A 26,853-nucleotide genomic window follows, 5' to 3' on the forward strand; every position below is an offset into this window, starting at 1 on the left:
TGTAATGACCTAAAGTGATTCATAACAAAAAAACAATCGAAATTCTATCAAAAAATCTCCAAAATAATCAATTTCTCGTCAAATTCTTTGTTAATTTCTGTTCAAAATGAATCGTTTGTTCGGCAAAGGAAAGCCCAAAGAGCCTGGACCATCAATTTCTGACTGTATAGCTGGCGTAAGTACAAAATTCTGTAAAAAACAAAGGCACTTGATTGATTAAATTACCTTTTTTTGTTCTCCATTCAAGGTCGACGCCCGTGCTGATGGCATCGAAGAGAAGGTTCGCAAGCTCGAAACGGAGCTCAAAAAGTACAAAGATCAAATGGCGAAGATGCGTGAAGGACCCGCCAAGAATTCCGTCAAACAAAAAGCCTTGCGAGTCTTGAAACAAAAACGCCAGTACGAGAGTCAACTTGAAAACTTGCGAAATCAATCGTTTAACATGGAACAAGCGAATTACACAGTCAGCACATTGAAGGATACACAAGCCACGGTTGCTGCGATGAAAGACAGCGCCAAAGTAATGAAAAAGGAATTCAAGAAAATCAACATCGATCAAATCGACGACTTGCAAGATGAAATGGCGGATTTCATGGATCAAGCAAACGAGATCCAAGAAGCATTGGGACAAACTTACAACACTCCCGAGATCGACGAAGACGAGTTACAGGCAGAACTCGATGCGTTGGGCGATGAAATTGCATTAGACGACGACACGTCGTATTTGGATGATGTTGTAAAAGCGCCCGCAGCTCCTGATGCGATCCCCGGAGCAGATTCTGTGCTTGCGCCGGGCACCAAGAACAAAGACGGCATTCTCGTCGACGAATTTGGATTACCTCAAATACCATCGTCCGTGAAAACGACATAAAATATCCCTTTTTATTCATAAATTATTCGATTTGTGCATTAACACACGTGAAAAAAACCAATTAAAATCACTCTAACCACTAAAATTATTCACTCGTCTCCTCAATTACGGGAACATTTTGCAATTCCGAACAACGACGTCGCAAATACGAGATTTGTTCGCGCAGATTTTTCTCTTTTGCCGCAGCGCGTGTGAGTAAAATCTTCGCTTTGTCCAATAAACGTGTCTTTTCCGTCAATTTCTCCTTGAGACGTTTCAATTCTGTCTCCAAATCGGGAATTTCGCCGCTTCCAACACTCTCGCTTGAACTACTTTCGCTGTAACGTCGTCCTCCGCAATTGCTACAAGTGCCTGTTTGTAGTTGCAATTCGACTTGCATCGAAGTAAGTTTCTCCGTGAGCTCATTATAGGCCTTTTGCATCTTATGGAACTCCGATTGGAGGTTTTCGTACATTTCATTTGAGACACGTGACGTTGATGGTTGCTGTTTTTCGGGAGATTTAGTTGTTGGAGTCGAACTACGTCCCGATTTTGGTCGAGATTCGGTCTTGAGTTTGTCGATCATGGCTCGTAATGTTGCCACGGTTTTCTCTAGTTGTTGGTTTTTGTTCCGTTCTTGAGTGATTGTCTCTTTGGCAGCATCAATTGCTCCCTTTGAGCGAATTAGTTCGCCTTTGATGGTGCTGATGTAACTGAAAAGATGAAAAAATAATTTTAAAAGTTAAATTTTGATTATTTTTTTATGAAAAATTAAAAAATTTGACATTATTTTTAAAAATTTAGGCGAATGTCAATTTTAAAAAATTACCGATGAAAATTTTGAAAAATTTGGCCTTAAAAATTATAAAAATTTGATTAAAAATTCGTAAATGTCAATTCAAAAAAATTTGAAAAAATTTTTTTTTTTCGATTTCGACTAAAAAATTTTAAAAATTCATATGAAAAGGTTCAAAAATTTAAAATTTGTAAAAAATCTTCAAATTAACTTACTCTTCTAAATGCTTAATTTGCTTCAACATCAACTCCGAGTTATTTCCTTGTCGCAATTTATCATTTTCGAGTTGGAATTGCAAATTTTTCGCCTCCAATCGAACATTCAAGGCTTGCAACTCCGAATTAGCGTCTTGAAGTTTTTCTATTTCCATCACTAACGCATTCGATCCTTTGCCTTCAAGCTCTAATGCGACAATTCTCCTTTGTTGTGCCTCCACGCGACTTTTTAACGCTTCTACCAGTTCTCGATTTGACTCGTTCAGCACTTGAACAGATGCTACGCCTCCATGTTCAGGCGTAACACTCGAAGTCACATACGATTCGGGACTTTCCGAATATTTTCCGCCTGCACTTGCCGATCTATCGTTCGAATTTCCTCCAGTTGCGATATGCAAATTAGGACAAGACGCTGAATTGCAGTAATGATTCGCGCGTCGTTGCTCCAAAATGTGTTTTTCTCGTTCGAGACGAGCGATGGAGTTTTTGGCAGTTGTAACTGTGGCACGAAGTTTATCGAGTTCAGCATCGCGTTCGTTGAGTTTTTCCTTGAGCTTTTCGGCGGTTTGTTGCCAACGTTTCTGCTTGTCCCATAAATTGAGGTCTGAAGCACTTTTGGCTCGTCGATTGTCGTTTAAGGCTCGTTGACGATGCAATTCGTCTTTTATGTCGCTCAATTCGTTCTCTAATTGTTGATTTCGTTTCCTTAATTGCTCCTCTCGAACACTCATCAAGCTCTCGGATTTGATGGAAATCACGGGACGACGAATTAATTGCGCTTTTAGGTTTTTAATCAAGTCCCGCGCTTGAGTTTCGCGTTGTGTGACGTTCGATAATTGTCTTTTGATGGCATCCAGTTGAGTTTTTAGTATGCGATTTGAAGCTTCGGCTCGATTTAACTCCAAACTGAGTTGCGTGACTTCTTCTGTGGCATTAATATCCGTGTCGTTCATGAATTTTTGTTGATCATCGTGGAAATGACTCAAAGTTTCGGTTAAATCTTGAATGTGACGCTCCTTTTCGTCAACTAATGCTCGAAGTTGCTCCAATTCACGACGATTTACGAGATTTTCCGTGATTTCGACTCCTTCGACATGCGTTGTTTGAAGTTTTTCACGTAATTTACGGATTTCAGACTCTTTTTCGTTCAAACTCTTCTCCCAAATTTTTTCACGATCGCTGACTTCTTGAAGTTGGATGTGTAATTTTGTAATTTCTTCTTCCAACGCCTTGGATTGCGCTTTTTCCTTCGTACTTTCCGTGTTTTGCTTCTCAACAGACCCGATTTTGCTGCTGGAATGATCTTCGGAGTCACTCGAAGACGTGATTTCCTTCTTTTTTTTACGATTTTCGTCTTTTTCTGCTTTTTTAACTTCAATTTTGCTTTCTTCATCTCGTTTTTTGATCTCTTTTTCGTATTCTTCGACCTTAAAACGGAGTTTTTTAATCTCCATAAGTTGCTCTTCATGGATTTTCGAGTGTTCATGACGTTCTGCTTCAAGTAATTCACGATAGCGGGATAAAGTTGTGTCCTTTTCAAGTAATAAGTTTTGCAACGAAGCAATTGTGATGCTTAAAATATTGTCTTCCTTCCGTTCGTTTGTGGTTTTGTCGGGTTTCGTGTCTTTCGCTGCTTTTAATTGACTTTCCTTGTCTTCGAGGGACTTTTCCAATGATCTGACTCTTCCATGCGCTTCCGCCAAACGTGTTTCTGTCTCAAGAAGCAAAGCACTTCTTGCACTTGCGAGATTCAAAGCTTGTTTAAGTTGAGTTTTTAATGATTCTTGTGAAGAAACGGCATGAGCAAACTTTTCAGAGTCGATTTGACGCCCAACATGCATTGGAGAAGCTTTTTCTGAAGGCGTTCGTTCGGGATCATCTTGTTTTTCGGAAGATTTGTGGGAAGTTTTGTCAGTTCCAACAGATTTATCTACAGAATTCCTGTCAGTTTGAATGATTTTTGTCGCGAATCGACCTCCAGACGTACGATTTTCAGTGAAAAGCATCTGGATTGTGTTCCAATGTTGAGAGTTTTCGATGTTTTTCATCGTAGTTTCATGCAAAGTACGTTCTTGTTCCTTAAATTTGTCTTCAAGTTTGGAAAGTTGTTCGTTCAAGAGTTGATTTTGCGTTTGAAGTTTCAAAAGATCGATTTTCAGTTGAACTTCGCTTGTGTTTGAAAGTTTTCGAAGGTCATCTTCGAGTTTTTGGAGATCTTTTTGCATGGATTGTTGGTTGAGAGTCTTTTCGCGTTCGTCTAATTTTTTCTTAGCTTCTATTATTTTCGCAAAAAGCCGTAAAAAGTCTTCGATCGCGTACAAAGGGGTATACAGCATGTAAGCATCTCTCAGATTCGCAAGTGTTTTCTTCAAAAACCTAAAAAAAAATTAATTAAAAAAAAATTAATTAAAAAAAAATATTAATTAATTTCGAACAATTTACGCCGCTCTAAATTTTTTGTATAAAAAAAAAAATTAATTTAAAAAAAAATATTTTAATTTAATTTGAAATAAAATTATTTTTTTTTTATTTTTGTTTTATTTTTTTATAAAATTTTTTTTTTTAATGAAGAAACAAATTTTAATTTAGTATTTTAAAATTTAAAAAAAATAAAAAAATTAAATTAAATAAAAATTATTTGAATTTAATATTTTTAAATAAAAAAAATCATTTATTTTTAAATAAGATTTTTTGATTTATTTTTTTAATTTAATTCTAACAAATTTTTTAAAAAAAAAATTATTTCAATTTAATTTGAAATAAAATTATTTAAACTCATTTTTTCAAAAATTTTAAAATTTCAAAAAATTAAAAAAAAAAATATATTTTAAAAAATTTTTAAAAAAATTATTTTAATTTAATTTGAAATTAAATAATTTTTTTTTATTTTTATGTAAAAAAAATATTTTCAGTTTTTTTTAATTAGAAAAAAATTATTTAAAAAAAAATTCGAGCGCCAATATGATAAAAAAAAAACAAAACTTACTTTATCTTCAACGAATCATTTTTCGATTTTTCTGCTGTTTCTCTGTCAATTTGGACTTTATCGACCTCATTCGACTTCAATTCTCTCTGTAACTCTTGAATTTCTTGCTGTAATTGCTCATTTTTGCACTTCAGATGTTCCTCACTTGCTTGAGCTATTAAAAAAATTTTCAAAAAAATAATTTTTTCACAAAATTCAATAACTTACCAATATCGAGCTCCGTTTTTGTCTTCACCAACAAGTAATTATCATCACTCGTACTCTGCAAATCCGCTACCAAATGCCTCAAATTGATCTCTTCATCTGATTTTTTCGTCAACATCTTCTGCTGTTCCTTCAGCTGTTGATTCATGATTTCCAAAACTTTTTCCATTTGCGCATTTTTGGCCTTCATCTCGCGCAATTCCTGATTTTGACGCTCTTTAGCACTTTTGAGATCATTAAATTCGGTTATCGTGATAAGATCTACTGCCAAATTGTCTTTTACGATAGCGACGTTCTCGAGTTTCGTCAAATCCATTTCGATTGTGTCACTTGCGCCTTGAACGCGACACATATTTTTGAACAATCGGGCACAGGAACTCGATAATTCGAGGTTTACGCGACGAATTTCTTGTTGATCGATCGTTGGAGGTACGGGAGATTGTCTTGCGCTTGAAACAGAATCGCTTGTTGCCTTTTGAGCCAATTCAATTTTGAGAGATTGGATCATTTGGAGGTCATCTATGCGAATTTTCTTGATGGCAGAGGATAAATTGATGTTTTCTTGTTTGAGATAATCGAATTTTCGCTTCATTACTGCCATTTTATGTTCGATTTCGTTGAGATTTTTGATTGTCGATACAAGAAGAAGGTCTCTTTCGTTCTCGGATTTCTCTAAAATCGCTACCAAATCATCATATTGCTTCTCGACGATCCTCAAACGGTCCGTTTCTGCCAGGAGATCAGTTTGGTTTTGATCGTCAGACTCGACAATGCGTTTGTACTTTTCCAAATCTTGCGTTTTTTCTTCCAAAGCTTCACGAAGTCGTGTTACTTCTTGATTCATATCGATTTGAATTATTTTTTGGGTGTCTCCCATGTTCACGACGCCTTTCATTAAGAGATCTTCGTTCATGCGAACACGTTCTAAGAGTTGCATCTCACGTTCTTTCGTCGCTAAGAGTTCATTTTGCATCCTCATCGCTGGATGATACCATCCCGAGATCGAACGAGCATCCAATGCGTGCAAAAGTCGTTCCAAAGTGCTACTGTCGACAGTTACATTCGATGTTTTAGCATCACACTCCCTCAGTTGTTGCAAAATTTCGTGCATCCCAAGTCGCAAGTTCTCATTTTCCTCGACGACGCGTTCGTGAAGCATCTGTAACTTTTGATAATTTTCATTTTCGGGCGATTTTTGATCGTTTTTCGACTTTTTTATTTTTTTCAAGCATTTTTCACACAAATTCTGACTTTGAACCAACATCGAAGAATTATCATCTTCCGTTGAAATGTCGACTTCATCATCGTCAATGACATTTTCTTGTCGTTTTTTCTTCGAATCACGCTTTTTGGTGTCTCCATGATCTCCATGGAGCTTCCTTCGAAGTTCATTTCGCTCCAGTTTGAGTTGCAAAACCATTTCTTCATATCCGCGCAGCTTCAGGTTCAGTTTTTCATTCAATTTTTCATATCGCTTCTGCTTTGCGACAAAATTTTTCGTCGAAATCACGTCGTCAATGGGAATATTTAACCTTTTTCGCAAAATACAATTCTCCATTGCCAGTTCATTAGCTTGATTCACGTCAGAAATGAGTTCACGGATCTGCTTATCGCGGGAATTGATTTTGTCGCGAAGATGATTTATTTTTACAAGAGCTTCGGGGAGCCCATATTGACCTTTTTCGTAGTTTTTGAGTGCTTCGATGGCATCAAAGGCTTGTTTTGCCTTCGTAACGTTGTCGGATTCGATTCGTGATAGGGCTTCTTGAAGCTCCATGCAACGTTCGTTGGATTTTTCGAGCAAAAGTGACGTATTGGAACAACATTTTCCGGATTTGCTTTCGAGTTTTTCCTTTTCAAACTGTTTTTTGTCGCTCGTGAGACGACTAACGTCGTTTTTCAAGTCTTGAATTGTCGTGTTTAGGGTTTTAATGTGTTCTTCCATCTCTTGGATGACACGATCTTTGTCGACAATGGCATCCGTGAGTCTTTGGAACTCATTTCGCTCTTGATCGATGTTGTATCCGGGATGTTTTGATACCAATTCGTCGTATTTTTCTTTGATTTCTTTCAATTCCGTGTCTTTAGCTGCCAAAATTTCTTGCCAAACTGTCGCTCGTTCCTCGAGTTGGACTTTAAACGCTTCGACTTCTTTGTTGATGTCACTTTTTTCTTGAGCTGCCTTCGCAAGAAGTTGTTTCAAGTTCTCCATTTCAAGGACATTTTCCTTAATTGTGTCACTTTGCTTGTTAATTATCACTTGAGACTCGTGAAATTGTTGCGAAAGTGTTGCCAAGTTGATGTTTCCGTCTCTTTGGATTTCTTGAAGTTCAGCAACGAGACGAGATTGGATGACATTTTGACTTTCAAGCTCCTCGATGTCACGGAGAAGGCGTTTGATGTGTTTATTTTTTGCACTGATGTTGCTCAAAAGCTCTTGTTGTTTGTCAAGATCGGATAAAGCATCGCCCGAATCGTTATCTTGTTGATTTTCCTGAATTTTGCGTTGAAGAACGTTAATTTGAACGGCTTGTTCGCGGGATTTGTTCTTGTAATGCGCCTTATCGAGCTCGAGTTTGTCAATTGTGGCTTGTAGGCGATTTATTTCGTCATTTAATTCCAATGGAGTTTCTAAAAAAAAATTAATTAAATTTTTTTAAATTTTATTTTTAATTAAATTATTTTTTTTAAATTTTTATTAAATTTTTATATAAAATTTTTATTTAATTTTTTTTTATAATTATTTTTTAATTTTTTGAAAAAATTTTAAATTAGAAAAAAAATTAATTTAATATTAAAAAAATTAAAAATTTTAACTTATTTTTTTAAAAATTTTTATATTTATAAAAATTTAATAAAATTTAATTTAAAAAAATAAAAAAAAATAATTTAAAAATTTAAAAAAAAAAATTTAATTTAAAAAATTTATTTTAATTTAAATTGATATGAAATTATTATTTTTTTTTCAAATTAATTTTTTTTAATTAGAAAAAAAATTTCATCAAAAAATTAAAAATTTCAATTTATTTTTACAAAAATTTTAAAATCTTAAAAAATTTAAAAAAAAAATTAATTAAAAAAAAATATTTAACAAAAATTATTTTAATTGAATTTAATTTTTCAATTAAAAAAAAAATTAATTTCAAAAAAATGATTTAAAAAAAATTTTAAATGTCAAAAAATTAATTTAACAAATTTTTTAAAAATTTTTTTAAATTTAATGTATTTATGTATTAATTTGAAATTAAATTATTCTTTTCAGTTAAAAAAACTAATTTAAAAAATTAAAAATTAAACTTATTTTTACGAAAATTTAAAAATCTCAAAAAAAAAATTTTTTTTTCTAATATTGAACGAAAAAATCGATTTTATTCTAATTTTTTCAGATCAAACAAAAACTCACCTGAACTCTGAAGCTGAATTTGTTTCTCCGTCAATTCCTTAATTTGCTCGTGCATCTCGTTAATTTGCCTTCCCTTGAACTTGAGCACTGCTAAAGTCATTCTGTACAACTTTTTATACTGTTTTGTGTCGAATTTTATTGATGGATCGAACAAAACGAGTTCATTGAAAATTTCCTCAAGCTTTTCATCCGTAAACGTTTCCGGCGCTTGCGACAATGCCTGCTTAATGTAAGCGACTTGATTCGCTCCTGACGTCGCCATTTCGACGGAAAATCCCTTTTTTGATCAAATTTTAATTTAAAATTTCATCAAAAGCTGAAGGACACCCCGAATTTCATTGAGCTTGTTGTTATTTTGTGTAACGTCTCCATGGAAACGTGAGCGATTTTTGCCATTCAAATTCAATTTAGTTCAAAAAACATCCGCTTGAGGGACGAATTCATCATCAAAACATTGAAAAACCTGAAATTCTGTGGAAAAATAAAAAATTAGTAAGGATAAAAGGTAAAAATTTAGTAAAAAACGATGGAAGTTGATACAGTTGTCGACGCAAATCAACCAAAAGTTCGAAAATACTCGAATTTGAGGAAATTATTGGAAACGACGGGTCCTTTTTGTCATCCGGAGTTCCAAGCCGGCAGCGAAACGCTCGAATTTCTTCAAGAAACATGCAAAATTCTCGTTATCGGAGCAGGAGGTCTCGGATGTGAACTGTTAAAGGACTTGGCGCTTATGGGATTTCGTGATATTCACGTAATTGATATGGATACAATCGAGTTGTCGAATCTCAATAGGCAGTTTTTGTTCCGAAAAAAGGATATTGGGCATTCGAAAGCCGAATGTGCAGCGGAATTCATCAACAATCGTGTCGCAGGATGCAAAGTTACGCCTCATTTTTGCAAAATTCAGGACAAAGACGAAGCTTTTTATCGAAAATTTCACATTGTTGTCAGCGGATTGGACTCAATTGTTGCTCGTCGATGGATAAATGGCATGTTGATCTCGCTTTTGGAGTTTGACGAAGACGGAAATTTGGATCAGTCGACGTTAATTCCCTTCATTGATGGCGGCACGGAAGGTTTTAAGGGAAATGCTCGTGTAATACTTCCCGGAGTCACTGCTTGCATCGATTGTACTTTGGATCTTTTCCCGCCGCAAGTTACATATCCATTATGCACAATTGCCAACACGCCGCGCCTTCCCGAACATTGTGTCGAATACGTCAAAGTCATTCAATGGGAAAAAGAGAACCCTTTTGGGATTTCTTTGGATGGCGATGATCCGCAACACGTCTCATGGGTATACGAAAAGGCACAAGAACGCGCCGATTCCTTCAATATCACCGGATTATCGTATCGTCTCGTGCAAGGTGTCTTGAAAAACATCATCCCGGCAGTTGCTTCGACAAATGCCGTCATTGCCGCAACTTGCGCGACGGAAGTTTTCAAAATTGCCACTTCTTGTTATCAATCGCTGCAAAATTACATGGTTTTCAACGACTTAGATGGGATTTACACGTACACTTATGAGGCGGAGCGCAAAGAGGATTGTCTCGCATGTAGTCAAGTGCCGAAAAAAGTCGAAGTAAAAGATCCCGCGACAATGACGCTGCAAGATTTGATAGACTTTTTGTGTGATAGTGCGGAGTTTCAGATGAAAAGTCCCGGAATAACGGCGGTAATTGAAGGAAAAAATAAAACTTTGTACATGAGCAGTGTCGCAAGCATCGCAGAAAGGACAAAAGCGAATTTAACGATGTCGTTGGCAGAATTGAAACTCTTGGATGGACAAGAATTGACTGTCGCGGATATTACGACGCCAAATCCGATTAACATAAAGTTGAAATATGTGACTAAATAGTAGGAAAATAGTGAAAATATTGACTTGTTAACGTGTAGATTACTTCTGAAGTTCTTTTTTGAGCCTTTGAGGCATTCGATAAATAAATTTTTTGACAAATTTTGAAAATTTTGTGTTTTAATTCAAAAAATTTTTAAGAAAAAAAATTTTTTTGATAAACAAATATACAAAAAGATACAATTTTTTTAAATTTTATTACGAGAAAAAAAATTATGATGAAATTTTAGCACACAAATTTTATTTTGAGGTCAAATTTCAAAAGTTTCGGGCCTTAATTAAAAAATTTTTATTCAAAAATCTTCCTCTAAAGTCGAAATTTTAAAAAATTTTTTGAATATTTGAAAATTTGTTGAATTTTTGAAAATTTTTAAAACTTTTAGTATTTTAAGTATTCAAAATATATTTTTAATTTCAAAAATTTTCTTCAGGTCAATTTTTTAAATTTTTTTTTTCATTTTTGAGAATTTTGTAAACTTTTGAAAATTTTTTAAACTTTTAGTATTCAAAATATATTTTTAATTCCAAAAATTTTCTTCAGGTCAATTTTTTAAAAATTTTTAAATTTTTTTTTCATTTTTGAGAATTTTTAAATTTTTGAAAATTTTTTAAACTTTTAGTATTCAAAATATATTTTTAATTCCAAAAATTTTCTTCAGGTCAATTTTTTAAAAATTTATGATTTTTTTTTCATTTTTGAGAATTTTTTAAACTTTTAGTATTCAAAATATATTTTTAATTTAAAAAAATTTTTTCATGTCAATTTTTTAAAGATTTTTGATTTTTTTTTCATTTTTAGGTAAGAATTTTTTAAGAAAAAAACTTATTTTTTTTAGACTTGAATGCAGAACTTTATTACGATATCTATTTTTTACGAAAATCAGTGTCAAAATTGGAATTACAAATATTTTTTTCTCTTAATTTACTCAATTCCGTACAATTTGAGTGTTCGATCCATACTTGTTGAAGCCAAAAATTGTGCATGTTTACCAAATCTGATGCCCGTTGCCATTGCTGTGTGATCGTTGAATACTTTGAGCTCTTGCCATTGTTTGCACAAGTAGATTCTACAACGAAAATTTCATTCAGAGACTAAATCCAAAAAAATTCAATGAAAATTTCTTACCTAATATCTGTTCCTGCGATGGCAAGATACGTTCCGCTCTGATCGAAGCACAAATCCTTAACTTCATAACCGTCATCCAGTTGAATTGTCTTGAAATTCTTCAATTTTCGCAAATCCCACAATTTAACGCACGAATCATCAGCTGCTGTTGCCAAATAATATCCGTTTTCGGAGAAGGAAATTGCCGAAATTGGTCCCGTATGTCCCGGGAAGTTGGCGACGTTGCTTTGTTCCTTCAAATCCCAAATCTTAACTTGCGAATCTTCTGTTCCGATACCGAAAATCAAGCCATCCGGATGAAATTGGGCAGTTGTCAAGCCAATTTCCGCTGTATCGGGTACTTTTGTGAGCAAACGCCCTGTGCGAATGTCGGAAAATGCCCAATGACGATCTGTGGATGTCGACAAAATGTAATCGCCTGTTGGATGAAGCGACAATCCCGTAACTGGTCCTTCATGGCTTCTGAGCAACAAGACAGTTTGCGATGTTGGGACATTCCAAATGCGAATACTCGTGTCGGGAGATCCCGTAATAACTGTATCTTCATCCGGATGGTAAATTACTTTCGTGACTTTTTTCGTGTGTCCCTTCAAGACAGCGACAATTTGTTCCGTGTCTTTGTTGAAAACTGTCGCATTTTTGTCATTTCCTCCGGTTAAGATGCGACTTTGGTCCGAACAATTGATGTCGAGTGTTAAAATTCCCGGAACACTTGCCGAATGGAGACCCGGATGTGATGCGAGTGTCAAAAATCCACGAATTTTGTCAGCAGAAACCAATTCTTCGGGCACAGTTCTGCCTCGTTTCTTCCGTTCTTGCGTCAAAACAGTTGCCTTATCTTGCAACTTTTGAATTACTTCAGCACTCATGCCGGCTTGTTCGACAGGTTGCGTCGCATTGCCCGTTGCTTCAGCCGCGACAGCGATTTGTTGTTGTTGAACGACTTGCGTGATGCCCGCTTGCGGTTTCAACGTTGCCAAAGCTTCGCGAGCCGCCGTTACTTCTTTGTTTAAACGCGCAATGACACGACAAGCGGCGTCATGTTGATACAAGGCGTGCGAAAGTTCTTGACGAGCTGTTTGGAGTTGTTGACGTTGCGTAAATGCATATAACATGAGGGCATCCCATTCATCTTGCATGGATTTCAGTGTTGCGGGAATGCTAAAAAGACAAACGTTTGAATTTTAACCTAAAAAACGATTCGCGGGGAACAAACCTTGTTGCACTTGGCGGTTTTGGCTTCACAATTGCGGGAACTTTGACTTCAATGAGTTCTTCGAGCTTCAATTCGTCGCCCGTAATTGGGTCACATCCATTTTCATTCACATATTTCTCGATTAAACGACGTTCGAATATCGAGCCGCTCTTTGGTGACAAAACAGGGACATCGGGAACTTCGTTTGAAACTGTTTTTGGATGAGAAATTAAGGTAATTATATTAAATTTTCAATTTTGGCAAAGAAATTGAATAATTTTTTACTTACTCGCACACACAAGAGCCATTTTTCGGTAGTTTTAAGCACAATTTCTCTTTATTTCGTCAAAAAATCAACAATGGCTTGCAAGTAATGTTGTCCTCTGAACGGAAATCCAATTTTTTTTGTCTTAAGAAGTTGCGGGAAAATTAAATTTTAAATAAAATATAAATTTTTAAAACAAAAATTATTTTAAAACTCAAAATACGGAAATTTTCTACTTGAAGATTCTTAAGCTTGAAATTGAACAAAAGTAAAAAAATTCTTTGATATGGTTTTGTTTTGAAAACTAAATCAAGAGAAAAACTAAATCAAAAACTGTGTCAAAGCAATTTTTGTCAAATCTTGCTTCAAATGGATAAAAATTTATCAGAGGGCTCTAATTTATCATTTGTAATCATTTTGTAACTCAAAACTGCCAAAAAATTGAAACTGAAAAAAATTTTTTTCTTTGACATAGTTTTGTTTTAAAAACTAAATCAAGAGCAAAAAAACTGTGTCAAAAACTGTGTCAAAGCTATTTTTGTCAAATCTTGCTTCAAATGGATAAAAATTTATCAGAGGGGCTCTAATTTATCATTTTTAATCATTTTGTAACTCAAAACTGCCAAAAAATTGAAACTGAAAAAAATTTTTTTCTTTGACATAGTTTTGTTTTAAAAACTAAATCAAGAGCAAAAAAACTGTGTCAAAAACTGTGTCAAAGCTATTTTTGTCAAATCTTGCTCCAAATGGATAAAAATTTATCAGAGGGGCTCTAATTTATCATTTTTAATCATTTTGTAACTCAAAACTGCCAAAAAATTGAAACTGAAAAAAAATTTTTTCTTTGACATAGTTTTGTTTTAAAAACTAAATCAAGAGCAAAAAAACTGTGTCAAAAACTGTGTCAAAGCTATTTTTGTCAAATCTTGCTCCAAATGAATAGAAATTTGTCAGAGGGCTCTAATTTATCATTTTTAATCATTTTATAACTCAAAACTCCCAAAAAAATTGAAACTGAAAAAAATTTTTCTTTGACATAGTTTTGTTTTAAAAACTAAATCAAGAGCAAAAAAACTGTGTCAAAAACTGTGTCAAAGCTATTTTTGTCAAATCTTGCTCCAAATGAATAGAAATTTGTCAGAGGGCTCTAATTTATCATTTTTAATCATTTTTTAACTCAAAACTGCCAAAAAATTGAAACTGAAAAAAAAATTTTTCTTTGACATAGTTTTGTTTTAAAAACTAAATCAAGAGCAAAAAAACTGTGTCAAAAACTGTGTCAAAGCTTTTTTAGTCAAATCTTGCTCCAAATGAATAGACATTTGTCAGAGGGCTCTAATTTATCATTTTTAATCATTTTTTAACTCAAAACTGCCAAAAAATTGAAACTGAAAAAAAAATTTTCTTTGACATAGTTTTGTTTTAAAAACTAAATCAAGAGCAAAAAAACTGTGTCAAAAACTGTGTCAAAGCAATTTTTGTCAAATCTTGCTCCAAATGAATAGAAATTTGTCAGAGGGCTCTAATTTATCATTTTTAATCATTTTTTAACTCAAAACTGCCAAAAAATTGAAACTGAAAAAAAAATTTTTCTTTGACATAGTTTTGTTTTAAAAACTAAATCAAGAGCAAAAAAACTGTTTGTTTTAAATCTTGCTCCAAATGGATTGAAATTTGTCAGAGGGCTCTAATTTATCATTTTTAATCATTTTATAACTCAAAACTGCCAAAAAATTGAATCTGAAAAAAATTTTTTTCTTTGACATAGTTTTGTTTTAAAAACTAAATCAAGAGCAAAAAAACTGTGTCAAAAACTGTGTCAAAGCAATTTTGTCAAATCTTGCTTCAAATGGATAAAAATTTATCAGAGGGGCTCTAATTTATCATTTTTAATCATTTTTTAACTCAAAACTGCCAAAAAATTGAAACTGAAAAAAAATTTTTTCTTTGACATAGTTTTGTTTTAAAAACTAAATCAAGAGCAAAAAAACTGTGTCAAAAACTGTGTCAAAGCAATTTTTGTCAAATCTTGCTTCAAATGGATAAAAATTTATCAGAGGGGCTCTAATTTATCATTTTTAATCATTTTTTAACTCAAAACTGCCAAAAAGTTGAAACTGAAAAAAATTTTTCTTTAAGGAAATTTGCTTTGGATGTCTTTTGGATGTTTCACAAGCTACAAAATTATAAAAATGAAAATACGTAAAAAATTACATTTTCCCGCATCTTCCATCTCTCAACATGGGAGTGATTTGTATTTGGCGGATTATTTTGGAAAATTTTATCGTCCTTGAGAACAATTCGAAGTCACAAAAATAAACAATTCCCTGTTACTTTTGCGAGAGATTTTTTCAGCCTAAGATGTTCACGAAGAAGGGACTTGAAAAATTATGTCATTAGGATTATTGCCTCTTTTTGGATTGTTAATTGCACAAATTGTACTGAAGGCTTTTTTATTTGCGAAGCGTTTTATAAAGCCAAAGTTTTTGCTCTCTCTCGAGGATTCCTTGATTGAGTATTGTGACAGGTGTTTAGAGAATTTACGGAGTCAAAAGCTTCGGAGCAACATGGAATACACTTTTAGGTAAAAAAAAAAATAAAAAAAAAATTCATGAAAAATCTAAATTTTTTACCTTTTTAGACCTTATGAACTGCAAAAAGTCAACTATCGCAAGCCAGAAGTGACAAATTATCCGAAACCGAGATCAGGACATCGGATTGCCGCTTCAGATAAGGCAATTTACTTGTTTGGCGGATTCAATCCGAATATGGGAAATTTAGAGGAGAACGAATTAGGGAATTGTATGTTCAAGGAACTTTGGAGATTCGATTTGCTCTCGAAAACATGGACTCTGATACTTGGGGAAAAGAGTAATTTGCCAGTTGAGCTTGCTTCTCATGCGATGTGTCTTTACGGAGATTATTTAATGGTAATTTTTCATCATTTTTCGATGTTTTCAGATTTTAAATTGACTTTTTTTGTAGATTTACGGCGGAACAGGATATCCCTTTGCTACAAAAGTCTCCAACAAAGTTCACGTTTGGCGTACAAATGATCCCACGAAAGATGTCGAAGAGTTTGAGACCACGGGCGAAAAGCCTCCGCCTCAATATGGACAAGCGATCATCATGCACAAGCATTATTTGTATACCGTGGGCGGAACAGATGGATTTTCGTACACTTGTGACGTGCATCGTCTAAATTTGCTTACGAGGGAATGGGAGCTGGCGTATTTGTGTCGTCAGGACATCAATCAAGACGATCCGGAGCCTCGTTATCGTCACGAACTTGCCTACGATGGGAAATATTTATACGTGATTGGCGGCGGAACATCCGTAGCAACTTTTAGTTTGCGTCAAATTCCCGCTTTTGACTTGGATGCGAATGTTTGGGTTAAAATTACGACAAAACCCGATCCGAAAATGAATCAAGGATATCCGACATCGAGAAAATGTCATTCTTGTAGTCAGTACGGGAGTAATATTGTGATAGCGGGAGGCAATAATAGTCGCAAGGCGTTCCGCGATATCTGGAAATTGTCGTTGGAAACGGGACAATGGACTTGCATCATGAGTGGCCAAAGTATCTTTTATTCGCCGTTGTTCTTCCACGATTCGAGCATCGATAATGACGGATGCATGTACATTTTTGGCGGTATTAAGCTGAGGAATAATACGAATATTCGAACGAGTGTACTGCAAAAAATGTGGATCACGATTCCGTCGCTGAAGGCGATTTGTTGGGAGGCAATCAACTTTTATTGTCCTCGACTGCGAGAAATTGATCGTGATACCTTACTGCGTATGGGAATTCCCGTTGAATTTGTCGCGAGGATTACATAAATTATTATTGTATCTTTCAGAAATGCAAAAAAAAAAAAATGAAATCAATTGAAGTCTTGAAAAAAAAAATATGTTTTTATCTTTAGAAAAAAAAAAGTTCGTTAAGAATTCAAAGTTTTGAGAGGAAAAAAAAATTGAAATGAAAAAGTTTTGTTAAGAAAAAATTTTTTTCGAACTAAATTCCGAAATTTTTACCTTTACGTTCATTTTACTCAAAATTTTAAATTTTGATAAAAAAAATATTTTTTTTAAATTAAAATTCAAAATTTTTAGAACTAAAAACTGAAATTTCAAGAATTTAACCTCAAAAGATATTCATTTTACTCGAAATTTAAAATTATAACAAGAAAAAATTTTTTTGACATCAAAATTTTCATATGAAAAGATATTTTCAGGACAAAAAATTTTAAAAAATTTGAGCTAAGATTTTTTATTCGTATTAAAAATTCTTAACTTTGACATCTTACTTCAAATTTTTAGAAATGTCAATTCAAAAAATTTCCGTTAAAATTTGAATTTTTTTTTTATCTTCAAAAAAAGTTGAAAAATCGAAAGTTTCGAAGAGCAAAAGGAGTTAAAAACGGAATTTGTCCAAAAAATTTCCTTAAAATTTATTTAAACTCTTAACAATCTTATTTTCTAAAACTTAAAAACTACAAAAAAAAACTTCACTACTCATTATCATGATTTTTCTTCAGATTTCTCATTTTCTTCTAAATTTTCATTTTCTCCTGATTTTTTTTCAACTTCTTCAGATTTTTCTTCGTTTTTTTCATCAGTTTCCGTTTTAGCATTTTCTTCACGTTCCTCAGTTTTTTCTTCATTTTCCTCAGATTTTTCTTTTTCCGCAAAAACGACTTCTTCCAACTTTTCAATTCTCTCTTTATATTCTTCATTTAATTTCTGCGTCTGTTCCAACTCTTTTCTCAGTTTTTCCGTTTCACGTCGCATTTCCTTCATCTGTTGCTCCAATTTGGTAATTCGATCTCCCTGAATTGCTGTGTCTTCCAAAAATTCTTCGTCATAATCCTCATTAAGTTCTTGCACGTCGGCAATTCGTTCATTGGGCTCCTCATCTTCGTCGGGAATTGTAATGTCGTCTCTCGATAACGTTACTGTCGTACCTCGAGGAAGCTTATCCAACGTTTTTGTGTATAATTTATGCATTTCGTCCGTTTTTATCTTCTTCGGTGATCGAATATTCGCAACTTTTTGTAATTTTATGATTTTTGGAGATGCGGTTTGTTGCAAAGGCGAAATTATTTGAGCGGATCTCTTACGCGAGATTGGCGTAATGCTTGTACTTGGCGAAGATGCGGGCGTTGAACGGAAATTTCGTGCTTTTTGTAACACGAGCTTGCCTGCTTCCGATAAAACTAGCTTACAACCACTTTCGAGGGCAGTTTTGATCGTATTGTTATCGTCTTGCGGCAACATTTGGATACCGTGATCGCGTAAAACTTTTAATCCAACAGCATCGATGCTTCCGGGCGACGCTGGATCGTCCATTTGATTGATCATCTCGCTGTAATTCGTGTCTTCTTCGATTAAATCGTCAGTTGTGTTCATCGGGGACTCTTTTGGGGATTTTATGTTGCCATCTTCGTCGATTACGATGTCGTCTTCTTCGATGCGGGAGTCTTTTTTCATGCTTTTTGACGCATTTTCTGCTTGATTCATCGCTTCATGCGCATGATTTGGATCCAATAATAAATCCATGAGCCTCGAGTTGTTTTTCTGAACTGCCATCATAACGGGAGATTTTCCAAATTTCGATTTGATTGTCGCATCGGCGCCATTTTTCAACAGTAACTCGACAATTTTTGCATTTTCCTTCTCGACAGCCCAATGTAACGGCGTCATTTTGAGCATATCGACCGCATTTGGGTTACATTTGTGTTGCAACAATAACTCGACAATTTTGAAATGTCCCTCGAACACGGCGAGATGCAATGGGGTTCGATCAACTTTTGTTCGCGCATCTTTACTCAAACCGCCTCGCAACAAAACCTGACACGTTTCCGCGTGATTGTACTTTGCCGCGAAATGTAAAGGGGTCGTTCCAAGCCAATCTGTCGTGAAAGGAGCTCCATTTAGCATGAGTTCGTAAACGCGTTTTGTATCTCCCTCCTTCGCTGCTTCCAACAACAATCGCCCGAGGTCCATTATTGAACTCGAATTGGGGTCTGCGAGTTTTATCCCTTTGCCCTCGGGAGTTTTCGCGCCCGAAAATGAGGACTCAGACTTGGTTGGCGTTCGTAGCTTGACGACAGCAGACATCGCATAGCCAGAAACGGAGCGTTTGTGATGAGAAAACCGGAAGTAGCTCGAAAGTCGTAAGAATTTCTCTTTTTGCGAGTTATTTGGCGTCGATTCTTATCGTCGTTCTGCTTTGTAAGGGGCTTGTACTTCGTTTCAATCCAAAATTAGGTATGGATTTTGATGAAAAAGCAATAAAAAATGCTTTTTGGAGATGATTTTCAAACGTAAACACAAAACAAACGCCAAAAATTATCACTTTTCAATGCGATACGCCTCAAATTATTTTTTGAGACGAATGAAAATGATAAAACATTGAGGAGTAACGGATTGTAAGTTACAATTTTTGACCGAAAAACAGCCAAGAGCCCAATTTTCTTCGATTTTTAGGGGCTTTCCGCATGAAATGTAAGTGAAATACCCGGAAAAGAGCTTGATTTTGCCGAGTGTTTTGTGTCAGTGTGTTTTCCATCCAAAAATCCCGTGTAAAGTGCCGTTTAACGTGAAAAGAGGAGTCATCAGGCAACGACGAAGCGACGAAAAAAATCAAAACACAAGATTTGTTGATTAAATAATACCAGATTTCCCGTGAAAATGGAGGATATTACAGCTTGGTGTCGCGAAAACAACACGATGAATGTGCGTTTGTGGCTCGACGATACCGAACACGATCCAAATGTGGGGTAAGTATCAAGAATTTTTCAACTTCCAAAAAGAAAAAGTGTGTTTTCTTCCTTATTTGGCATTATACATTACCTTGACGACTTTTTTTTTGCGTTTTTTTGTATGAGCAAGACACGACACAAGACAAATTCGATGACGGCGATACTTCCATCGAGCAATTACTCTCGATTTACTGTCCCGCTGGCGACATGAAGGCATTTCGTGAGAAATTAGTGTTAAAAATAAACAGATGGGAGCGAACGCCTTCAACTTTCTTACCACAAATCCATTACGTCATCTCTGTGTGTCAGTCAGTTTAATTAGTGAGCAACGCGATTAAAGTCACGAGCGGATCGTGGGAGGCAATTTTTTCCAATTTCAATTAAAACGACACGTTTTGAATAATTTCTCAAGGCACGAAATGGCAATTTTTCGACGAAAAAAGTTGAAATTTGGTGCCCGTACATGAAGATCCCCGCATATCTCTCGATCGAAATGTCTTTTTTGAACAGAAACCAGAATGATTTTTGTATTGCGCTCCGTTCGTTAGTATCCGTTCGGCAATTGTAGAAACAACTTCTACAACTCGGGACTCGGGCTATCTTCACCAAAAGTGCGTTATATATTTATTTATTTTTTTTTTGTCATTTATTTATTTATTATTCCTCTTCTTTTGTTGTTTATTGCTCCTCGTATATTGGCACACATGTGACACACGTCGTCGTCGGCGATGGTTTACTTTCGCGTATGTCTCGCGATGTCGTCATGTTCGAATGTGTGTGAAACAAGTGGCCAGAATAAATATGTAAAAATATTTCTTGTCACTTGCTTGAAAATGACAAAGTCACGTATAAATAGACTGATTCGCTACAATCAAGGAGGTCTTGTTTGCGATGCCTTTTGATTGATTTTCGCATTAATTAGCAATTATTTTGGCTGAAATTAAATAAAAAATGTGAAATTTTAATAAAAAAATGTCAAAAATTTTGTGAAAAAAAATTATCAAAAAAAATTAAGGTTGAAAAGTTGAAAAATTTTCTTCTAAAGTGATAAAAATTTTGAATTAAATTCTTTAAAAATTGAATTTTGAAAAAAAAATCTAAAATTTTAATGAAAGTTGATATATTCGAATAAAAGTTTAATGAAATTGTGAAAAAATCTTAAAGAGAAAAAAATATGAAATTTCAGTTCAAATGAATTATAAATTTACCTTCATTGTGAAAAGAAAAAAATCAAAAAAAATTTGAACTTTTACTCAAAATCGATTTGAAGAACTATAAAAATTGAAAATTTAAGTTAAAACTTGAAAATTTAAAAAAATTCCAATTGAAACAGTTTTGGAAATATTTCTTAAATTTATCAAAACTGGAAAGTTTAACTCAAAACATGAAAAATAGAAGTTTTAAATTGAAAATCATAAAAAATTTTTAAAAACAAAAAAAAAAATAATAAAATTTAGTTAAAAATTTGAAAATTCCAAAATATATAAAAAATCTTAAAATTTTAAAAATAATAAAAAAATAATTTTTAAAAATTAAAAAAAAAATTGAATTGTTAATTCAAAAATTTTTCCGTTAAAAGTTTGAAAATATGGAAAATTTCAAAAATTTTTAATTAAAAGTCTTCAAATTTATCAAAAATGAAAAATTTCAACTCAAAATTATAAAAAATTTCCTGAAAAACATAAAAAAATTTAAAATTCGCAAAAAATTTTGAAATGTCAATTCAAAAATTTTACCGTTAAAAGTTAAAAAAATTATTTGTGTCACCCCAAAATAAAAAAAAATGAATTTCGTTTAAAGTATTGTTCATTGTTTAAAAAAAACTTACATTAAACGAGTTTTGTACGCATTTTGAATGTAAATTTTTCCTTTCTTTTCATTGCAGAGACGATCATGGATTTAGCCCGCTGCATTGGTGCGCAAAGGAAGGACATCTCAAACTCGTTGAGATGTTTCTTTCGCGCGGTGCTCGCGTAAACGCAACCAATATGGGTGATGACATTCCGCTACATTTAGCTGCGGCTCATGGTCATTTGGAAGTTGTACAAATGGTAATTTTTCATTTTTTTACTCTCTTTATGGACAAATTCTTACGTAATGTCTTGCAATAAAAATGCAGCTTATTCGTCATCGTTCCGACGTAAATGCGTTAAATGAACATGGAAATTCGCCATTGCATTACGCTTGCTTTTGGGGTTACACGGAAATCGCAAAGGAATTGATCAATCACGGTTCGTTGGTGTCTCTTGCGAACAAAGATGGCGACACTCCTTTGGATAAAGCGAAGCCAGCTCTCGCCACAGAGTGAGTTTTTCTCGTTTTTCAAGTTTTTTTTGTGAAATTTATTGATTTTTGTTGTAGATTGCATAAACTTGCGGTCGAAACAGGACAAGAGTTGCGAAAAATTTCGTTCAAAGATCAAAGTTGGTCCTCGAAAACACGCACAAAGGATGCCACGTTGTCCCGTTTCAAGGGAATCAACATCCAAGACTTGACGTTGCAACGTAAACTTGCGATTTCTCCCTCCGGCGAGTCGTGGCGAGGACGTTGGCAAAACAACGATATCGTTGCGAAGATTCTCAATGTTCGTGATTGCACCGCACGTGCTTCTCGTGACTTCAATGAAGAATTTCCGAAGCTGCGGATCTTTTCGCACCCCAATATTCTGCCCGTGCTCGGTTGTTGCAACGCTCCGCCGCAGCTAATTGTCATCACGCAGTACATGCCGCGCGGCTCTCTCCATGAATTGCTTCACTCTGGCGGCGGTATTGTAGTGGATACAGCGCAAGCCGTTCGATTTGCCGTCGACATCGCCAAAGGAATGCAGTTCTTACATTCACTCGAACGAATCATACCCGAATTTCATCTCAATAGCTATCACATTATGGTATGTATGGCTTTTGCTTCGTTTCTCGCGAGTTATTTGTGTGTCTCTTGTGTTACCATTTTCGATGTCGCATAAATCAAGGCAGGGATATTCAACTTGACACGCCTCAAAATACTGAAATTTTAATTTTTAACGCGAAATTCTTCGAAAAATCTCACATAAAAAATTAAAATATGAAGAAAAAACGATAAAATCGAAACACGAATGAGAAATTTCATTATTGTCTGTTGTAATTGTTACAACAGTTGTCGTTTAACGCATAACTCTGTCTTGATAAATGTTTTTACAGATGTGTATTAATTGGGTTTTCAACATTGTTGCCATTAGAAAGAATTTTCAATTATTATTTCGACAACTTTTGAGGTCATTTCAATTGAAATTCTGATTTTGCGTGTCGTTAATGAAGATTTCCTTTTTGAAATTGCTTAAAGCGGATGCGATTAGCAAAAATATTTCACATGCCAATTTATTTGTTTTGATTTAATGAATTTTTTTATATTAAAAATTTTGAAGAATTTAAATTTTTTTCATAAATTGACATTTTTTACTGAAAATTTGTAAATGTCAATTCAAAAAAATTTGTTTTGATTTTTGATAATTTTCAATTATTTTTTTAATATTTAATATTTTTTAATGAAATGTTCAAAGATTTAAAATTTTGTTTGAAAATTTGTAAATGTCAATTCGAAAAAAATTCCATTAAAATTTAAAATTAATATTTTTGATAAATTTCATTATAAAAAAACTAAAATTTTAATATTTTTTAATGAAATGACCAAAAATTCAAAATTTTGTTTGAAAATTTGTAAATGTCAATTCAAAAAAAAATTCCGTTAAAATTTAAAATTAATATTTTTGATAATTTTAATTATAAAACAAATTAAAATTTTAATAATTTTTATAAAAAAACATTTAAAAACTGGAAATTTGTTAAAAATTTGTAAATGTCAATTCAAAAATTGACAGTTAAAAAATTTGAAAATTGATGTTTTGCTAATTCAAATTTTTTAAACTGATTTTTTTCAATTTTTTAAATAAAATTTTAACATTTTTCCTTATTGCTTCGATCTATCAACACATTTTTGTGTTTTGCCAATATAATATTTTGTCAGTTTCATTACTTTTCATTCGATCATGCCATTCGAATATGGGTTTCTTACGCCTTCATGCATCCAAAACGACTGTCAGAACGTTACTTTATGTATAAAACGCGAAAAAAAATATTGTTATTCACCTAGTTCATGACCTCCAAAACAAAAAAATACGAAATTCAGTAATGTCTGACGCCGCCTCTGCATTTCTTGCTTGATTGTTGTTAATGAGCAAAGCACGAAACAAAATTAAAATTTAGCGTAGTTGAAATAAACCTTTAATCATTTATCTGACGCTTATTAATTGACGCCTGTTGAATGCGTTTCATTAATTGTACTTTCTCTGTCTCTATTTTTAGATTGACGACGATTTGACAGCCCGTTTGAATATGGGCGATGCCAAATTCTCGTTCCAAGAACGGGGTCGTTGCTATCAACCGGCCTGGATGTCGCCCGAGTCATTGCTGAAGAAACGCGGCGATCGTAATTGGGAGGCAAGCGATATGTGGAGTTTCGCTGTGTGCCTTTGGGAACTTGCGACACGCGAAATCCCCTTTGCTGATTTGTCACCGATGGAATGCGGCATGCGAATTGCGTGTGAAGGACTCCGATTGGAAATTCCTCGTGGTACAGCGCCGTATCTCGCCAAGATGATTCGCATTTGCATGAATGAAGATCCCGGAAAACGACCTCGTTTCGACATGATTGTGCCAATTTTGGAGAAAATGAAACGTTAAGTGCGCGATTTTTCATTCGGAAGACAATTTTTAGTCAGTGTGCCTTTAATAACTTCTAATTTTTCGTTCAACGTGTAAGATAATAATTGAATTTAATTTTATTAACAAACGTAATAATTATTTTATGTCACGAGAGAATTTTTTTTAACGTTGTTTACACACAAAAATTTTATCGCAATGAATCATGATGATGCACAATATACACAAAATTAAGTGAAATATCGAAAACTGAAATGGAAAACTGCCAAAAACGCAACATCTGTGACAAAACTTTCAATTTTCATCAATTTGGCGGTGAAATCGCAACAGCAAGTGATCGCACACTCATTTTTTTAACAACAAAATGAATAAATTTATGGAATCAACACGAGATTTCCCCGAATTTCTCGTCAGATTGTAAATATTCATTCACCAATATTTGAAATTTCCATTAATTTCTGCTCTTAAAGCTACAAAAATCGGTTCAAAAGGCAAGTTTCGTTCTGTTTGTCAAAGTTCTTGGTCGTTCAGTGACTCACGGATCGCTTCAACATCCAACTTGTCTTTCAAAAACGACTTTTTGTAACTTTAAAAGCAGAAAAATAAGGAATCAGGAACAAAAAAAAATACTAACAAAACATTTTTCGCTGCATGTTTCAACAATAAAATCTTCAAAAAAAGGTTCGAACGTTTAAAAATTCCCTCGGTTTCTAAATTTTTAACGTTGTTCCTCATTCAAGAAATGCATAAGAGGACCAAATTCCATCCGTCGAACTCGATTTTTGAAATTTTTGTTGTTGAAAGTGCTCGAAAAATGTTTGCTTCGAAAAAATGTAACAAGAAAAAAATCTCATGTGGTCCAAAGATAATTGTCGAACAACATCTCGAACAAAAAAACCATCTGAATTGTAGCAAATAAGTGAAATGCATGAGATATTTCTAATTACAATTAATCCGCTTACTTTTTCTAACATAACATAGTTTAAATACGTTTCCTGATTCCGAGAAGTTTACAAAAAAAAAATTATTTTTAGAATAGCTTGTTTTTTATTATTTTTTTAATTTTATTTTATCGAGTTGCAGTTTTTATGTATTAACGAATTTTTTTTCACAAATTTTCGTTAATCTGTGCCTCGATGAAGCCCTGTGTGAAGTTTTATTTTGTGCGATCATTTTTGAGATTTTCCATTTTTCTTGAAATATTTCACTTTTCGCCAAAAAAAATCGTGCCTTAATGTTTCAATCAAAATTGTTAATTTTTTTAATCGTTTTTTAAAAATTTTTTAAAAAATTATTTTAATATAAATATTTTTAATCATAATTTAATAAAAAATTACAAAAAATTTAAAAAAAAAATTAAAGACTAACATTACTCAGTAAGCAGAAGAAAAATTCTCTCTCTCTAATGATACTAATGAAAATGTGTTATCGGACACAGTTAACACAAACAAATGTTTATGATAATGAGAAAAAGTGTTCTTAATTGTTATGATAATAATCTACTTGTAACATGGAAAATTTGAGGAAAATGTGAAAAAAATGCATATAAAAAAATAATAATATATACAAAAAAAAAAAATTAACAAAAGAAAAAAAAGTTAAATAAAAGTGGCTTTAGCTTAAAATTTTGAGTTTTAAAAAGTGAATTTCAAGAAAAAAGGCTTCAAGTGGTGAATTTTTCTGATTATTTAATTTTACAAAAATATAAAAATTAACAGAAAATGGAGTTTTTTGAAGAGATTTTCCTCCGAATCTGAAGTACTAAAATTAATTGGATTTATTTAGCGATCCAATGATTTACAGTATAATGATTTAACAGAAAAGGTCGTAAACTCTCCTATTGAAAAATTTAAGAAATTGGTCAAATTAAGATGCATCGAAAAAAGTGATCGTTTACGTGTATTATCGCCCTATATGTATTTGAATTAAATTTTTTTGTTGCTCCACATTTTTAAAAGTCGAAAAAAATCTAAAAATTTCATTAAAATTTACTTTTAATTTAATTTAATTTTTTTTTGCAATTTTTATAATTTTTCAAGGAATTTTTAAAAACAAAAAAAAAATTAAAAAATTTGATTTTTTTTTAAAGACTTTTGTATCGAAAATGATATTTTTACAAGAGGTTTCTTTAAATTTTTTTTCCAATATTATGCAAAAATTTGTTTTCAAAACTTGTTTAAAGGTTTTTTTTTTATAAAAATTATTTTTCAATTTTTTAGTTTAATTCGATTTGAAGTGAAAGGAAAATAATAATTTTTATAAAAAATTAACAATCAACAAACCTTAGACTGAAGAAACTTTTTAAAAATATTAAAAAATTAAAAAAAAACATTTTTTTTTGTCTAAATTCAGATTTTTATTTAGCTGATGTGAAGATATGTATTATTTTTTATTGAATTTATCGTTCGATATATTGATGATGCTTTAATTGTATTTTTTTCTTCCGTTTTAATATTCATCCAAAGAATTTATCAAACGCCTATGTATCTTCTTA

The 26,853-nt window shown here is 33.1% G+C and overlaps 7 protein-coding genes across 7 annotated transcripts; 4 read left to right on the top strand and 3 right to left on the bottom strand.

The window, feature by feature from the left end:
- Window positions 1-14: 14 nt before the first annotated feature.
- Window positions 15-969, top strand: LOC134831646 (charged multivesicular body protein 5). Its single transcript, XM_063845435.1, has 2 exons — window positions 15-175; window positions 248-969. Exons 1-2 carry the CDS (start codon window positions 107-109, stop codon window positions 869-871), a joined length of 693 nt encoding a protein of 230 aa, XP_063701505.1. The 5' UTR covers window positions 15-106; the 3' UTR covers window positions 872-969.
- On the bottom strand, window positions 937-8,554 carry LOC134829173 (centrosomal protein Cep290). Its single transcript, XM_063842168.1, has 5 exons — window positions 8,455-8,554; window positions 5,055-7,682; window positions 4,848-5,001; window positions 1,862-4,237; window positions 937-1,563 (listed from the first exon to the last, which is right to left on the bottom strand). The coding sequence occupies exons 1-5, from the start codon at window positions 8,552-8,554 to the stop codon at window positions 957-959; spliced, it is 5,865 nt and encodes a 1,954-aa protein (XP_063698238.1). The 3' UTR covers window positions 937-956.
- Window positions 8,555-8,893: 339 nt separating this feature from the next.
- On the top strand, window positions 8,894-10,417 carry LOC134831638 (nedd8-activating enzyme E1 catalytic subunit). The gene has a single exon (XM_063845428.1). The coding sequence runs from the start codon at window positions 8,981-8,983 to the stop codon at window positions 10,313-10,315; it is 1,335 nt and encodes a 444-aa protein (XP_063701498.1). The 5' UTR covers window positions 8,894-8,980; the 3' UTR covers window positions 10,316-10,417.
- Window positions 10,418-11,149: 732 nt separating this feature from the next.
- On the bottom strand, window positions 11,150-13,018 carry LOC134831634 (pre-mRNA-processing factor 19). The gene is made up of 4 exons (XM_063845423.1): window positions 12,923-13,018; window positions 12,655-12,844; window positions 11,439-12,599; window positions 11,150-11,379 (listed from the first exon to the last, which is right to left on the bottom strand). The coding sequence occupies exons 1-4, from the start codon at window positions 12,939-12,941 to the stop codon at window positions 11,235-11,237; spliced, it is 1,515 nt and encodes a 504-aa protein (XP_063701493.1). The 5' UTR covers window positions 12,942-13,018; the 3' UTR covers window positions 11,150-11,234.
- Window positions 13,019-15,156: 2,138 nt separating this feature from the next.
- On the top strand, window positions 15,157-16,819 carry LOC134831637 (kelch domain-containing protein 10 homolog). Its single transcript, XM_063845427.1, has 3 exons — window positions 15,157-15,482; window positions 15,540-15,828; window positions 15,884-16,819. Exons 1-3 carry the CDS (start codon window positions 15,289-15,291, stop codon window positions 16,739-16,741), a joined length of 1,341 nt encoding a protein of 446 aa, XP_063701497.1. The 5' UTR covers window positions 15,157-15,288; the 3' UTR covers window positions 16,742-16,819.
- A 507-nt stretch (window positions 16,820-17,326) lies between these two features.
- Window positions 17,327-19,215, bottom strand: LOC134831631 (GA-binding protein subunit beta-2). The gene has a single exon (XM_063845421.1). The coding sequence runs from the start codon at window positions 19,019-19,021 to the stop codon at window positions 17,423-17,425; it is 1,599 nt and encodes a 532-aa protein (XP_063701491.1). The 5' UTR covers window positions 19,022-19,215; the 3' UTR covers window positions 17,327-17,422.
- A 127-nt stretch (window positions 19,216-19,342) lies between these two features.
- Window positions 19,343-25,907, top strand: LOC134831636 (integrin-linked protein kinase). Its single transcript, XM_063845426.1, has 5 exons — window positions 19,343-19,683; window positions 21,551-21,716; window positions 21,785-21,969; window positions 22,027-22,552; window positions 24,003-25,907. Exons 1-5 carry the CDS (start codon window positions 19,595-19,597, stop codon window positions 24,378-24,380), a joined length of 1,344 nt encoding a protein of 447 aa, XP_063701496.1. The 5' UTR covers window positions 19,343-19,594; the 3' UTR covers window positions 24,381-25,907.
- Window positions 25,908-26,853: the final 946 nt, after the last annotated feature.

The sequence above is a fragment of the Culicoides brevitarsis genome, chromosome 2 (genome assembly GCF_036172545.1).
Source record: "Culicoides brevitarsis isolate CSIRO-B50_1 chromosome 2, AGI_CSIRO_Cbre_v1, whole genome shotgun sequence".
Lineage (NCBI taxonomy): Eukaryota > Metazoa > Arthropoda > Insecta > Diptera > Ceratopogonidae > Culicoides > Culicoides brevitarsis.